The 15,755-nt window shown below is 38.9% G+C and overlaps 1 protein-coding gene across 3 annotated transcripts in view; it reads right to left on the bottom strand.

Moving 5' to 3' along the window:
- Positions 1 to 477: 477 nt before the first annotated feature.
- Mvl (solute carrier family member malvolio) overlaps positions 478 to 15,755 on the bottom strand; it is a 48,185-nt gene continuing 32,907 nt past the window's right edge. For 2 of the 3 annotated variants that reach the window (XM_076207409.1, XM_076207408.1), the window contains exons 13-14: positions 6,084 to 6,175; positions 478 to 526 (exon numbers count right to left, since the gene is read on the bottom strand). In XM_076207409.1, the coding sequence (XP_076063524.1) occupies positions 493 to 526; positions 6,084 to 6,175 (126 nt within the window). In that variant the 3' untranslated portion in view covers positions 478 to 492. Of the gene's footprint in view, positions 527 to 6,083; positions 6,176 to 12,797; positions 12,931 to 15,755 lie in introns of those variants that run through there. The other variant, XM_076207410.1, reaches the window with a different exon arrangement.

The raw sequence follows: 15,755 nt of genomic DNA, 5'->3' as shown, positions 1-15,755 counted from the left end.
ATGAACAGGAAACATATAATCTGAATATCATATGCTTTTAGAAATGCTTACACATCTGTTTCACCTATAAGAATGAGGAAAACGTCTCATCCCTCTTGTCTTTGTATAACACAACATAAGAGGCAATAAAAAAGTGATCACAGGTCTTAATGTATGCATAACTGGAAGAGAATACCAACTGGATGGAAGCTTATCATAGTTCTCAAATTTCATAATAACCTTCACTCTTTAATATCAGTGCAATTTATCATACAGTAAGCTAATTTCAGGGGACAAACTATTCCCTCATAAATAATCATGATGTTTAGTACATGTTTTACAAGACTAGAGTGTATTCATGTCTTGTACATGGCTACACATTTTATATAAATCTATATAATACTTCTACAATAACAATGGCAATGAAAACTACTTGAAAAAAGAAATTTTCATGTTTTTGTAAATATGGTCCCTGCAGGGAGGGGATGTAATGATATCTAGAAAGACTTACACTTAACGGGTTGTCTCTAATATAGAAAGTCGTGACCTGTTGGATGGTAAATATACATTAGTTTAGACAGAAGAAAAAACCCAAAAACAGGTTTTTCATTCATTACAAATACTGTACTATTCTCCTTTATTCAATTTAAGGTAGTAAATGCAATAATGTCATCACAATATGGGCAATGATGTACATTTTGTTTACGAGATTTTTTTTTTTTTTTTCCTTAAGAATGCTCACGTATATTGTAAAGACAAAGGAAAGAAACTCTTAAGACGCAAGAGTAAGATTCTGGCCTTGGTAAAACCTGTATGTCAAAGCCAAGCAGGTTACATTTCAATAATGGCACTATTTGTGTTTAGTTCCATTTACGAGTCACAGACAGGATTACGGAGGGTCAATCAACCACTATGATGAAGCAAGAAGCAATACCATTACTATCTCTCTGTAACAACATCCAACACCATCATATTGTGTAAATTAATGGAGGTTCCCCAATCATACATTGTTATGCAAACCTTTACATCCCCTTAAGCCTTGACACATATTACAGAGGCTTTGGGTTAGTACCTACATATATATGCATACATATACCAAAAGGCCTTTTCCCCCTCACAAGGGAGAGGGCCAGCTGAGGCATGCATCCACCCTTCACCCATCCAATACTAATTTGTTTTCCCTTTTATTATAATTCCCAGTGGTTTAGGTTAGTGCCAGAAAAAATATTCATTAATCACACACCCAAAGCAAATAAAGGAAACAAAAACTATTAAAATGAACACACAAAGCAAGCTTAGATTGAAGATGTTAACTTTGTAAAGGTTACAGCCACTGCAATAGTAGGCCTGATTCTCATGTTTGCTAGTAAAACCGTAGCCTACTACCCATGTTAGAACCACGCTCTTCTTTTACATATTCTGATAAGTTCAAAGGCTTACAGGACCTCTGGCTTCTAGTACATAATTTTCCAAAGCTGATTACATAAATAATGCCTCATTATGATGATTATTATTCATTATTTATTGGGGATTATTTGGCACCAGAACATCTATGGTCATTGATGCCATCATTATGATGACAAAAGACTGAAAATATGATTGGCAAGTTGAAGGTAGACTCTGAAGGGTGAGACTAAAAGCACTGGGTCTACCAACTTTGAAAGACTGAAGAGGATGAGGTGATACGATTACAGCATGCAGGTCATTAAAGGGGATAGACTGCATTGACTGATGAGATCTGATTAAAGATCAGAGGGCTTTAAGAGGTCATAGGAGCAAATTAAGAACAACTGCATCTCTAAAAAATGTGAAGAAATAGTTTTCCATATCAATGTATAAATACATGAAATAACTTAGGAAGTGATATAGCCCAAGCTCAAACAATAGATGAGTTCATATCTAAATAGGATAATTGGAAATCAAGGATATAGATTAAGTTGGAACTGTGCATGAATTTGAGACTACGTAGGTACGTTAGAAAATTAGCGAATAGGAGACGCGACCCAATGACCACTGCCTCTTTCCTGTGTACTACAACTGGGTAAACACACAGATATGAGGAATGAGGATGAGAGGGAAACAAATGAATACATGTTGAGTCTCTATTATCCGAAATCTTCGGGACTTTTACCGGGACGGATAATAAATTTTTATGGATTATGCGGGAATTCATTGTAAATTAATAAAAATGGTACTAGAGATACGGAAATTAATTAAGTAGTTATTAAAGAAGTTAATAAAGAAGTTAAATAAGGAAATGAATTAAGTAGTCATTAAAGAAGTTAAACAAGGAAATACAGGTACAGTACAGATAAATGATGAAAAGAATCCATACATTACAGATTTTGCGGGATAGTGTACTGATTATTGATTTAACGGATTATCGATTTAACGGTGATTTTTTAATGGAATTTCTGGGATTTCTGAATATCTGACCCCGGATAACTGAGACTTGATCTGTAGAATGGGTGGGAATGGATTTGTGCCTCAGCAGGCAACCTCCCTTAGGAGGGATAAAAAGGTCCTTTTTATAGAGCAAGATATTTTTCACTGTTTTGAATGCATGATGACAGTCAGTACTTTAGGGACTGTTTTGGGGTGCCTCTATGGACCAGAGCCACACACATTATTCATCTACGTTAAAGTAAAATATCTACTCGTAATGGCATGACAATATACTGTCCCTACTTTACGTTACCCCATTTAATTTGTTCTTTGCCATTTCTATTATTGCCTCTTCCTTCTCTGATCCCTTTTGGTGGTGTTCCCCCAGTTACTCCATGTTCGTGTTCTCCTCCTTATCTTTCTTACCAACTATATTTAACGGACTGATACGTTTTAGTAGAAATATATATACACGCCTTCAAAACACTTCCTTCCCTTAGGTAAACATTAAACAATCTCACTACTGATTCCACTATAACCATTCCTCCTTCGTGTTGATGTAATTCGGTTTAGTGTCCCCAAACTCCACCATCTGGGAGCTAGACGGTGTTCCTTACAGAGGACTTTATAGCATGGAATTTATTGAACCATGCTCTTGGTCCAACTCATTCATGGCAGATACTGATATTTTCTATTTCAACTGCTTCCTTTGTACTTCCCTTAATTTGCAAATCTCAGCTCAGTGTTGTAGGTGCAAGCCTACCATCCTTAATATATTCTTTTCTTTGGAATCTTCCTCATATACCAATTTCTCTTTACAAACTGGTTAGAACCATAAATATACATCTTTCATGGATATACAGCACACAAATATATGCCAAGAAAGAAATTAGGCATAAAGCACACACACACACAAAAAATAATAAAACAAATAAATAAATAAGATAAATTTTAGCCAAACTTTTAAACAAATGTTTAAGAAAATTCGAGTATTACACACACCTGACTTAGGGAATTTAACAATATCCATGTGGACCACAGCATTCTTTTATGACCGAAGACTAATCTCCACACAAAGAGGAAATCTAAGTTACGTACAATGTCTATCCCTCCTTAAATCACTCTTTACACACCCCAATGACTCCTGGTCTCTTTTCTTTAACATTTCATGGCATAGGACAAAAATACTACCACAGTGTTTCTATCTCTCTCTCTCTATATATATATATGACATAAGTGGAGTAGGAAACACAGGACTCTTAGTCTTGAGTTTGTTCCTAACTAGTTTTGCAGGTATGCTTTTGAAAAAGTATACCTGTGAAACTAGTCAGGAATAAACTCAAGACTAAGACTCCTGTGTTTCCTACTTCACTTACGTCAACCTGTCAGAATCTCTCAAAATATATATATATATATATATATATATATATATATATACTGTATATATATAATGTATATATATACATATATATATATATATATATATATACATACCAAAGACACCTACCCCCTTATAAGGGAGGTAGCTAGCCAAAGTCCACTCTCATCCATTCCACTGTTCCACAACAAATTGGTTAACAAACTTCTTCGATGGGAGATAACAGAGCATCCTAAAACCACCAAATAACTGAAATCAAAAGACTGTGCAGTGGAGTCCCTTGAGGCGCAACACTTTCATCAGCACTCCCTCTTCATGGGTGATCTCACAACTCCAAGTTCAAAGTATAACACCATAGTGCTCACTGTAAATGACCTAATAATAACTATCCAGCACAGCAAGTACAAAACTGCTGTTAGGATCACCCAAACTTACTTAGAGAAGCAAGAATGGTGACCAGGGCAAAATAAACTCCCCCTCAGAGGTTGCCAATAATAGTGCTCACCCCACATAAACATGAATCAAAAAGCCATCCAATGATTGTCATATACAGCTAACTCCTCTCAAGAGACATGAGCCCTAAAATCTTGGATTTTATTTTTGATAAATATCCTTCAGCCCACACATCAAAGACCTAACAGTAAAAAGTCAACAACAACAAAATAAACATACTAAGATCAGCACAGGTTTTGGTATGGAAGAAACTGAACAAACTCTACAAAGAGTAACAAGAACTACACTCAACTATGCCTCTTTGGCATGGTTCCCTACAATAAAGAGAACTAAACATCCTACAAACTACAAGATATAATATATTTAGAATTATAATGGGATGTACTAAAACAGACCAAAGAATGACTTAGATAAAGAAACTGTGTGCAAATACTATTCAAGATTTTAAGAAAAAACTTGATGCCGAAAGATACAAAGACGGGTCACCAGGAGCATGGCTCCTTTCCCGTATAATCAAATCAGCCATCCTGAATCCAATGCTGAACAAAGGCCTCCTTCATAGCATTCCATGATTCACACGACTGTGCCATCCTCTGCCATGTCACTCCTGCAAACTTCTCGATCTCATCTCTCCACCTTCTGTCTGGTCTCCCTCTTCCACACTTCCTATCTTGCAGCGTCCACTCAGTAACACACTTGCTCCATTGCTCATCAGTCGTTCGCACCAACTTACCTGCCCAATACCACTTCCTCTCTTTTACTGCCTCCCTCTCTATCGACATATCTTTTGTAATCATTAAGACTCTCAAGCCTATCCACCACATCAAGGTGTCAACTCTTGGATAGGTCCCATATAATACAACTAGGTAAATACAATGAAAGGAAGGATGGTAATGCACAATCACAAGGAAGAAGTCCTATGGGAGCTGCAGGAGGTGAGGATTGGTCTGGATTGTGTGCTGAAGAGGAAAAGGATTCTACGAGACTGCCTGGCCGAAATGGTGCACCATCTTGCTTAATCATGCCCTCCCTCCAATTTTCCTATATTTGTTCTTTCCTTTCCTTTATAACTCTGAACATTTCCTTCTCCACTACTATATTTGTTCTACTTCCACCATTAATTTGGTACATTATCCTTCCTTTTTATTTCCAGTTTATTTTTGCTTCCTCCATCCTTCATCATATTCTACATCCGTTATAACTTTTCCATACGTTCTTCTTAGTTTCTTTTCTTTAATACTTTATTAATGTTTCTTTGAATATATGACACCATCTTCTCTTCATTCTACTCCATTCTAACCTTCCACAACTTCCCGTCTCATCATGATCAAACATACTGATATGGGCTCTACACGATTTCCCAAGATAATTCTACATTTTTTGAGTCTTTGATAAGAAGTATATTGTCCTTGTGAGTGATATCACACTGAAGTGGTGGATTACTTAAATAATAGAGTAGAGATTTAAAGAGGGTGGCAACAAGACAGGCCAAAAAGAAAATAAAAATAATTAGCATTATTTTTGGAGTGAAGATTAATCTCAAATCATAAAAGAATGATGTGCGACTGTGGTCTCTTGCGTCATGAGTAGATACAGGATATTCTGGGCAGACATACACAACACCCCAAAACCAAGCTCTTCTACAATTTCAATTCCTTATTTTCACCTTTTGGGAAGTGAGGCCAGACTGTTACAATAATACATCAACTGGCTGACATCTGTACACCGTCAGATAGAAATAACACAGCCCTTAGTACGTCTCATACAAGCAAAGCCATTCCAACAGATAATACAGAAGAGGCAATTCTGTATCGAGTGAAAATGGAGTGCATTAGTAAGTGAAGGAGTACGTGAAGAGCAGAGGGTCACGATGTTTCCGTATCCTCACCTGTGATTCGAATCCTCTTCCTCCTCCTCCTCCTCCTCCCCCTCCGGAATTTCCAAATGGTAGCGTGGGGAGTCTAAATACTTGGATAGGAACTGAAAAGAAGAAGAGAAAATCATTACAAACAGTTTTTTGTTATGCAACCCCTCTTTTTCTGTTTTATTTTATCTTGTAACAACTATTGGAAGCTCGCTGTCCAAGTGGGTTAGGTGTCGTTGCTTGTGGGGAAGGTCGAGGGGATGGCAGTTCGAACCCTGCCACCAGCAGAGCTGAACCAAGGGCATGGTTCATTAAATTCCATGCTGCAAAGTCCTCTGTAAGGGGCACCATCCTAATCTCCCAATAGTGGGGAGTTTGTGATGTTACACTATGTCATCATCATCATCAAGAACAATGGGTAGTCAGTGGTGGGCCTATGAGGTGGTCATTAGAAAAAATAATACACACTTAATTAATCAATCAAATTATACTCGTCTAGAGTTTCACTACGTGGAAAACCTGCAATCCAACAGTGGATGGCAACAATCCTCGGAACCTCCCACAGATCTCTCCGGGAAGAAACTTTGGACTCTTGTCATCAGCTGAAGGTGGTTGGGAGGGAGAGGAGTAGTTGACAGTTGTCTGCTCTCCATGAGTAATACAGCTGAAGTTGATAGAGAGATATCTTAGGTCCAGTCCAGAGACCAAGTGCCAACCCCTCAGGGCTGCACCTCCTGACTGAGGTGAAGGGTTCAACAGGTTTTGAAAATGAGGACCTCTGGCATCCATATTGCAGGACCACTGCATGCAGGTTCCCATCACACACGCTCCAAAACCAATACACACTCTCAGCTCGAACTAGAAGTGCAGCTCTAAATGGCTGACATTTTGTCTTCAGACTGGCCCCAGGCAATTGCTCAAACTATTTTTCCTCCAATTTTCCACATAAGAGGATTTGAAAACTACCAAGGACTCTCTTCCTCCTCCTCCTATGAACTGGTGGCATGGATATTGACTCAAGCCATACAAATAAACATAAATGAATTAACAAATAAATAAATGTACAGGTTACAGGGTGGCAAGGTAAACAAAGAAAACAGTTGGACTTTTATTCAGTGACACTTTGTGTCCTTACCAAGACTTCTTCAGAGTACATACAAACTGAAATTATACCAGCTTATGTACTCCAGGGCCTAGGTTACCCCATTCTTCTGCAGTCTTCCTCTCTCCTTTCATCCATCTTCTCTGTGTAGATCATCATTTTAGGTCATTTAATAAATTCATTTCGATGGTTGCTGCATGGATGTGAAGTGATGTAAGCTGCTTCATTTAGTTTTCTCTTCCTTTTGATGCTTCATTTGGTTTTCTCTTCCTTTTGATGCTTCATTCAGTTTTCTCTTCCTTTTGATGCTTCATTTAGTTTTCTCTTCCTTCTGATGCTTCATTTGGTTTTCTCTTCCTTCTGATGCTTCATTTAATCTTCTCTTCCTTCTGATGCTTCATTTGGTTTTCTCTTCCTTTTGATGCTTCATTCAATTTTCTCCTTTTGCTGAACCCTTTCTGTTGCACTTCTCTTCTATCCCAATCCAGTAAACGGCCAAATTTGTCCAAGTGGACCACTAACGAGTTAGATGCCTGGTGGGCTCTGACGCAACTTTTGTGAGCATTAAAGTGACATCAGAACCCAACAGATGTGACCAACAAAAATTCTTTTTCTTAATCAGATATATCTAGGAATTTCAAGTACAAAATTCCATAGAGATTAGATGAATATTGTGTTATCTAACTGATTTTGAAGGTAAAAATTCAATGTTCTCAGATATGGAGTTTTAATGTTTTCACTAACTTGAAAGTCACCAAAGTGATACCATAACAAATACATATACCAAGGGTTTTTTTCCCCCTTACAAGGGAGGTAGCCAAAGTCAAAGTGCATAAATCTCTTCCAACCATTTCATCCCCACATACTCCACTCCCATTCACCACCCCTCCCTCCCTCTTTTCTTGGCTCCTCCTGGATGATGGGTCATCCCTGCACCTTGCCCACTGCCTTTGGTCAGAAGTAATACAGCAAGACACAGCATATCCACTTCATTTAATTGGTGACCCCCCCCCTTCTCTGTCTCCTCATGCAGAAAAAGAGAAGACGGGTAGAAACCCCCCCCCCCTTTTTTTTTTTGCATAATAAAAATACTTGAATGGTTATTTTTCAAAATATATATTAATGTAATGTCATCAAATATTCTACTTTGTCTCCCAACCTCTCCTTTAGATAGGACCCCATCTCTTCTCGGGAAGTTTTGCAGTTGCTGACACAAGTCACATAGGCCAAGTTTTAATCAGAACTTTTAATTTTTTTTTTTTTTTTTTATGTATAGCTTTCACATGATAAGATATCGCAACCTAATGATAACATCTAGTTGCAGCAAGCAACTTGCATGCTTGGGTATAGAGTTACCAGAACTCAATTTTGATAGTCTTTTAATAACAATCATAATTTTTTGTAACATGCAATATAGCAATCCATCTCTTATCCCTGGTCTATCTAGCAGAAGACCTATGGCCTTCAGGTAACTGGCAACAGCCTCTGGGCAGGTCCACAAATCACTCAAAATGATTTTTGTCTTGTCTAAATACTGTTGTGTTAGTATCAAAGAGCACTATATCAATCTACTCGTGGGCATCACAGGAGTGGTGGCATAACTGGAAGCATGCTGATCTCACACTCACTTATTTGTGGGTTTGAATCCCACAATTCTGTTAGACTCCCAACAAAGAATGTTAGCTGCCCCAACAATCCAAGCACACAGGGCACAGGTGATGGTTTCAGCCACGGCAACATGCCTCCTAGCACAAGCTCCGTGCCTTCTGGGTGCTTGTTCCGTTTGTGGCAACCACAGGTAAGCAAGTTCACCGAAATTCTGATGGGATGATGTTTTGTGTCTGCTATAATTCTAGCTCTTTCAGGTTATATCATGTTTTTACTTATCTTGTAATTGTTATGCTGAGCTATGACCGTATACTGGAAATGTGACAGCTCAAATGACAATTTCTTGTTGAAGCCTTCCAATATTTGTTGCATAAGGTGAGCATTATGCTGTTAGAATGGACTTTTTTTGAATCCATATTGATTTTGTGAAACGGGTATATGTTATCTATGAGCAATTTTTCCATCAGTTTTGATATGGCAAATAGGAAAGGTCTATAGGATACTAAGTTTCCTAGTAGTTTATTATATTTCAGTATGGGGATTTTATATCCTTTTTTTTCATATTTTGAGATGTTTTTGTGTAACTAAAAATGGTAGGGTAGGCTTGCTGGCTGTGCGGGTTCGGGTGTCCTTACTTGCGGCAAAGGTCGAGGGGATGGCGATTCGAATCCTGTCAACGGCGAAGTTGAATCAAGGGTATGGTTGATTAAATTCCACGCTACAAAGTCCTCTGTGAGGGGCACCATCCTGGCCTTCTGATAGGGGGAAGTTTGTGATGTTAAACCATATCATCATCAAGAATGGTGGGATATTCGCTGTCTGAGCAGGTTACAGCATCGCTACTTGTGGCCGAGGTCAGGAGTGAAGGCAGGTCAAATCCTACCACGCAAGAAGGCATACGACATCAAACTCCCAACTTCAAAACTTTTTCCATATGGAAGCACTGTCCCAGCCTCCTCTGAGAAGAGGAGTTCATGACATTAATCAAATCAATCAAGAATGGTTGAAGGTAGCTGTGAAGGCTTTCACTGCTACCAGGTAGTTTTTTTTTTTAGTTTCTTGAATGCTTTTTCCTGGTCTTTGCTGAAGAAGTATGGTGTAGCTTCAGTGTATAGGTTTATCTTGCACGTTTTTACAGATACAGTCCCACCAGGCGGCAAAATTTCATTTCCACACACCATGTATGTTTACATCCACAAAGTTGAAAGTTGGTACCACTAATGGGGCAGAGGGCAGGGATTTCATTTCTTTGTGTATTATGGGTAGAAATGGCCTTTAATGTGACAGCTGATATGAAGTCGTAAGATTTGTGGAGTCAAGAACCCCCAACTCTGCTCCTTCACAGTGCTACGTGGACGTAAATATACGTGGTACACGGAAAGAAAAATTAGAACCAGGAGTACCTACATGATGGAAGTTAAGAGTGAATTTTGTTTTCTTTACCTTTTTCACTCTACTCCATCCTCCCCCCACCAAGGATTATGTATATTTTCCCAGTTTTCTATGAATTCATTTAATTTGGTGAGGTCATTATTTAGTTGCCGTAGCTTTTTTTTCTTATTATATTTTTTCTTTACCTTTATTTTATTTTTCTGAGTCAAACTCATCAAAGTCAAAGTCATCTGGGAGGTGCTAAGATGGGAGGGAGGGTGGAGGGGTGTGGAGTGTTTTCAGGGATGGAATGGGTGGGAATGATTTTATGCCTTTTCCTTTTTGGCTACCTCCCTAGTAAGGGGGAAAAAGCCTTGGTATATGTATGTAAGTCAAACTCTGATGCTTCAACTTGAGAACTATGGGTGTCCTGCAAGCAAGACCTGAAGCAAAAGATTAATTGATTTGTTTATGTTTGAAGGAACAGGGTTACAGAGCAGGATACCTAGTCCCATCACTCCATCCTGTTTTAGCCATCTTTTAAGACACATGGAATAACTCTGTGGAAATATTCTTTCTTCCCCTACTGTCTTGTTGCATTGCTTCTGACCTAGGACAGTGGGCGGGAAACAGAGATGACCCGTCGTCCATAAGGAGCTTAGATGAGAGGGAATGGGTGGTGGTGGATAGGAGTGGGTAGATGCCTTTTGACTTGGCTACCTCCCTTATAAGGGGGAAAAAAGCTCTTGGTATATCGATAGAACAGAACAAGTTTGTGAGCCTTTCAGTGACTTTATGAATGGAAGGGAAGTAAACAAAGCCAAAGCTTTCCAAATCCTTTTCCATTTCTTTATTCATGTTTCCTCATTTCGTATCTGCAACTATTTCTCTTATGCACACCCCTCTTCTGCCACCGCCTTCACCTCTTTATTCCACTATTCATTACCCTTCCTGCAGTTCTTATCCTGTCTCCTTGCATGCCTGTTTTGCTTGATATTCATCCTCATCCAGTTTCTCAGCAGACTCACTTTGAGCACCTTTAACTCCCTCCTGTCTTCTTTCTCCACCATAAATCCAATTCACAATCAATTTTCCTTCCTCCAGATAGCTATCCCACTGTCCCCTCCTAAAAAAAAATTTCAGAAACTTTCCAATATACATATATACGCACATGCAAACATCTTTTTTTACACCATCATAAAGACTATCAATGCCCTTAACTACCTTCCACCAATAACCTGGTCCTTGTACACTTGATCTTTTTCCTTGAAGACTGATTTCACAATCATTTATCTTTCAATAAATCTCCAACATTTCCTCTCTATATTTTCTTCCTTCTTGGAACATCTTACCTCCCTATTGCTCCATCCACTGCCTCATCTATTCTAGCATTTCAATCACTAAAACACCGTTGCATTCACCTTCCTTCCAAAACTCCTTTCCATTTTTCTAACATGGCCATATGCCTTTGCAAACACACATACCTCCCTTTATTCTCATTTTTGTCAACACTTTACCTGGTGACACTTCTTTCTATGACCTAAATTTTAGAGTTCTATTTGGAGTTCTCCTCCCAGACCCTCCTATGCTTTGACTTCTTGTAGACAGAACATACGGACAGCAGGATCCCCAGTCCCGTAACTCTGTTCCACTTTGTCACATTTTATGACTTGCATGGGAACCACTGTAGCAGAATTCTTTCCTCCCCCCTACCGCAGGGGACCCAGGGGAAAAGAAAAGGCATACTTAAAGAGGTGGTAAAGGACAGTTTCAAGGGAACAGCATAAAGGAGGGATAGTCAGAGTTGCATCATTCCTCTATGAATAGAAATTTCACTCTAACATAGACAAATGATGTGTAGCTCTAGTCCGTAGGGGTGCCTTAAAACAGTCCCTAAAGTATTGGCTACATGCTTCTATGCAATTACTACTACACGATAACATACAGTCAATACCCTAGTACGGGGGTAGTGGATGGGAGTGGAATGGGCAGAAGTGGGTGTGTCCCTTAGCTGGCTACCTCCCTTATAAGTGGAAGAGTTCCTTGGTATATAGACTTCTTCTATTCAACCACACACTTACATATCTCATCATTTATCAACAGATCCACTATGTCCCTCCTTTACCCTTTCTACACTCAAAACATCTTAGCTACCACACTCCCTAATTCAAACTCCACTTTCCCTTTCAGTTTAGTTTCATTCAATGCTAACACATCCATCTTTCTTCTGGTACTACTGATCTCTTCTTTCTTGCTCTCACTTATTCCACACCTACGTACATTCAAAGACCTGGTTACTTGGGTTCTGGCCCGAGTCTCTCTCCCCTACCTCCCTTTGGTCTTAAACTCTTTGCAGGAGAAACTTCCAGAGACTATAACAGCAATAATAACTGTCATCTCAAGCTTCACTGATTGGAAACCCATGGCTCCAGCATTGCTAGTTGGTCAGTTCATTAGCTAAAGTCGAGTCAAAATCTTTTTGAAGTCTAAGTCCAGTCACACAATTCTTTCCTACAAGATCAACCAGTCAATCTGTGGCCTAAGGACTCTCTTGCAAGAGACGCAAGGTGGGCTCTCTTTCCTGTATGATTCCCGACAACAAAAGAAGATTAGATTTACAACACAAGCACCTTGTGGGTCTGAAATCAAATTGCCCGTTGGATATAATTTTATTTTTAAATAGTTCCATCCATCTATGCCTTTCATTTTCTCCAGAGTCTATCATACAGGAATGTAAAGCGGCTGAGCGGCTACTTCAGTGAGATGTCAGAGGTCGAAGCGGAGTAATCCCTGGTGAAGCAAGTTTGTAGTAAGTTCTGTCTTCCAGTGAAAATTTAAGTTATTTTGTTATTTGCAGATGTTAATAATTCTAGTATCATGTTGGTTAACACTTTCTTCTTGTACTCCATTGTATTCATGCTTCTGGAGATTGTGACAAAATGTAGTGGGCCAGCTCTTCCTAAAGTTCTTAAGTACGTTTATGCCTATTTCCAAGTCAAAAAAGAAAAAAAAAAGAAAAAAAAGAAAAGAAAAAAAAAAGAGAGAGAAAGAGAGAGAGAGAGAGAGAGAGAGAGAGAGACCAAGACCAAGACCAATGATGGGTGGCTGCATGTTGTCCTCCAAGATAAGACAGCAAAGTTGCCCATTTTCAAAACCAATCAACTCCCTCACCAAACAATGACTGATATGAATAGAGGAGAGACAGAGAGAGAGAAGAAGAAGAAGAAGAAGAAGAAGAAGAAGAAAAAAAAAAAAAAAAAAAAAAAAAAAAAAAAAAAAAAAAAAAAAAAAAAAAAAAAAAAAAAAAAAAAAAATAATAATAATAATAAATGAATAAATAAATAAATAAATAAAAAATAAAACAAAGAAAAGAAAAAATATAAATAAATAATTAAAATAAAGAAAATATATATATATATAAATAAGTACTCAATGCATCATAGAATAGTTAATACAAGTGACATAAAAACGCAACATTATTCATTTCAACACCATGGATAGAAATTAAACCATGACCACTGAATATCTATTGAGACAGTGAAAACATCTCAATGCTCTAGATTTTCTATGAGCAATATAAAGGTAATTTTTATCAAAATAACCGAGATATTTTTCGTATTTGAAAACTGATAATTATCATTAAACCATAGGAGTAGGGTGTCGGTGGCATAATGAGAAGTATGTTGGTCTCGCACTTGCTTAATTATGGGTTTGAATCCTGCACTCATCTCCAATTCCCAACAGTGACGGTTTGTTACCTGCCCCCCCCCCCCGACAGTCCAAGCACACAGGGCCAAGGTGAGGGATTTGGTCACGGCTGCATGCCTCCTGGTGTATGCCCCTTGCTTTCTTCGTATTATCTTCTTTATACGAGTGAAATACGTAGGTCTCCAACACCTCCACAATTAATTCAGCAATTCTTCCATTACCATCAGTCAAACCACGTGCCTCATTTCTTTAATACAGATTTATTTACGATGGGTGTTTTTTAAGGCACAAGACTATTCATGTAAATCATACGTGTATTCAATCAATTTTAGCATAACTTTTGTGTATTTTTCATATGTGTACTGGCGGTATAATCAGAAGCATGCTGGTCTTGCGTTCGATTCGTGGTTCTAATCCCGCGTTCCTCTCAGATTTCGCAGCAGTGACTCTTACCTGCCCCAACAGTGCGAGCACACCGGGCAAAAGTGACAGCTTCAGCCGCAGTTACGAGCCCCGTGGCACGAGTTCCTCACCTTACCCTTTTCATTTCTCCTAAACTTCTTCGGGACAGTGGGCGGGATACAGGGATGACCTGTCATCCATGAGGAGCTAAGATGAGAGGGAGGAAAAGGTGGTGGATGGGAGCGACTTGGTTACCTCCCTTATAAGGGGGAAAAGGCCTTTGGTATCGAGATAGACGACGAATGCGTTCAAAATTCGAGTACAAGAGTGACAGCAAAATGCATAATGATCCCTGTGAAGGACCTATGTATTTATTGTACTATGGCATTGACAGACTATGTGAATGCTACTAGAAAATACATACCTACATACATATACTAAAGGCTTTCTCCCCCTTACAAGGGAGGTAGCCAAAATACAAAGGCAAAGAAACTACTCCCACCCATTCCATCCCCTACATACTCCACTCTCCTTTACCCTCTTCCCTCCCTCTTATCTTGGCACCTCCTGGATGATGGGTCATCCCTGCATCTTGTCCACTGCCCTGGGTCAGAAGCAGTGTTGCAAGACACATGAAAACAGTGTCATATTATGCTTCACCATGCACACAATCATTGTGCTTCCAAATTCTCGTATCGGTATCCAAGTTGTTAAGTACATAAAAAACAACATTAGTCCAAACAGCATAACAGCACATAAACCATCATTGCTGGGTACTGTCTCCTCGCATGACCTAACTTTGCCAACCACATGCCCCCGAGCTGAGCATGTCAGTTTATGACGGGTCCAGATCCAAAAGTGATGGTGACGTCATCACCATGATCTGCATCTACACACACCACTGTATGTAGGCTCACTAATACCACTACAACTAATACAAACTAGTAAATATGGGTAAATTATTATGGTTTGTGACTTGAATGTATGTGTGTGGCAGTGTCCAATATCATAGCTCCCAGGCTCCCATTTGTACATACATATACCAAGGCTTTTTCCCCCTTCCAAGGGAGGTAGCCAAAAAGGTAAAGGCATAAAAACACTCCCACCCATTTCATCCCTAAATACACTCCACACCCCTCCCACCCTTCCTCTTATCTGAGCACCTCCTGGATTTGTATAAATGTTTATATTGAAAAGAAGCGATAATAGACAAATACTAAGACAAGAAAGAAAAGGAAAAGACAGTGCCTATTCATGTATTTTAGGTTGTTTAAAGATATACAAAAAGGGAGACTGGGTGGTGGGAGTAAAATGAAGATGATCCAGAAATTGATTTACTCCAATGCTTTGACCAACTTGGTCTTCTTGGTTGAAACGTTAGAGCAAATCAATTCCAGGATCATCTTTGTTTCACTCTCACCACCCAATCTCTCATTTGTCCTTTCTTCTCCAAATATACAAAAAGTCATCAAATAAAGTCGTTATTAAAGCTAAGACAGTATGCA

This window comes from Oratosquilla oratoria, chromosome 24 (genome assembly GCF_046742065.1).
Source record: "Oratosquilla oratoria isolate Oo_2021 chromosome 24, ASM4674206v1, whole genome shotgun sequence".
Taxonomy (NCBI): Eukaryota; Metazoa; Arthropoda; class Malacostraca; order Stomatopoda; family Squillidae; genus Oratosquilla; species Oratosquilla oratoria.
Note: the sequence above shows the minus strand (reverse complement) of the source record. Positions and strands in the feature narration are given on the sequence as shown.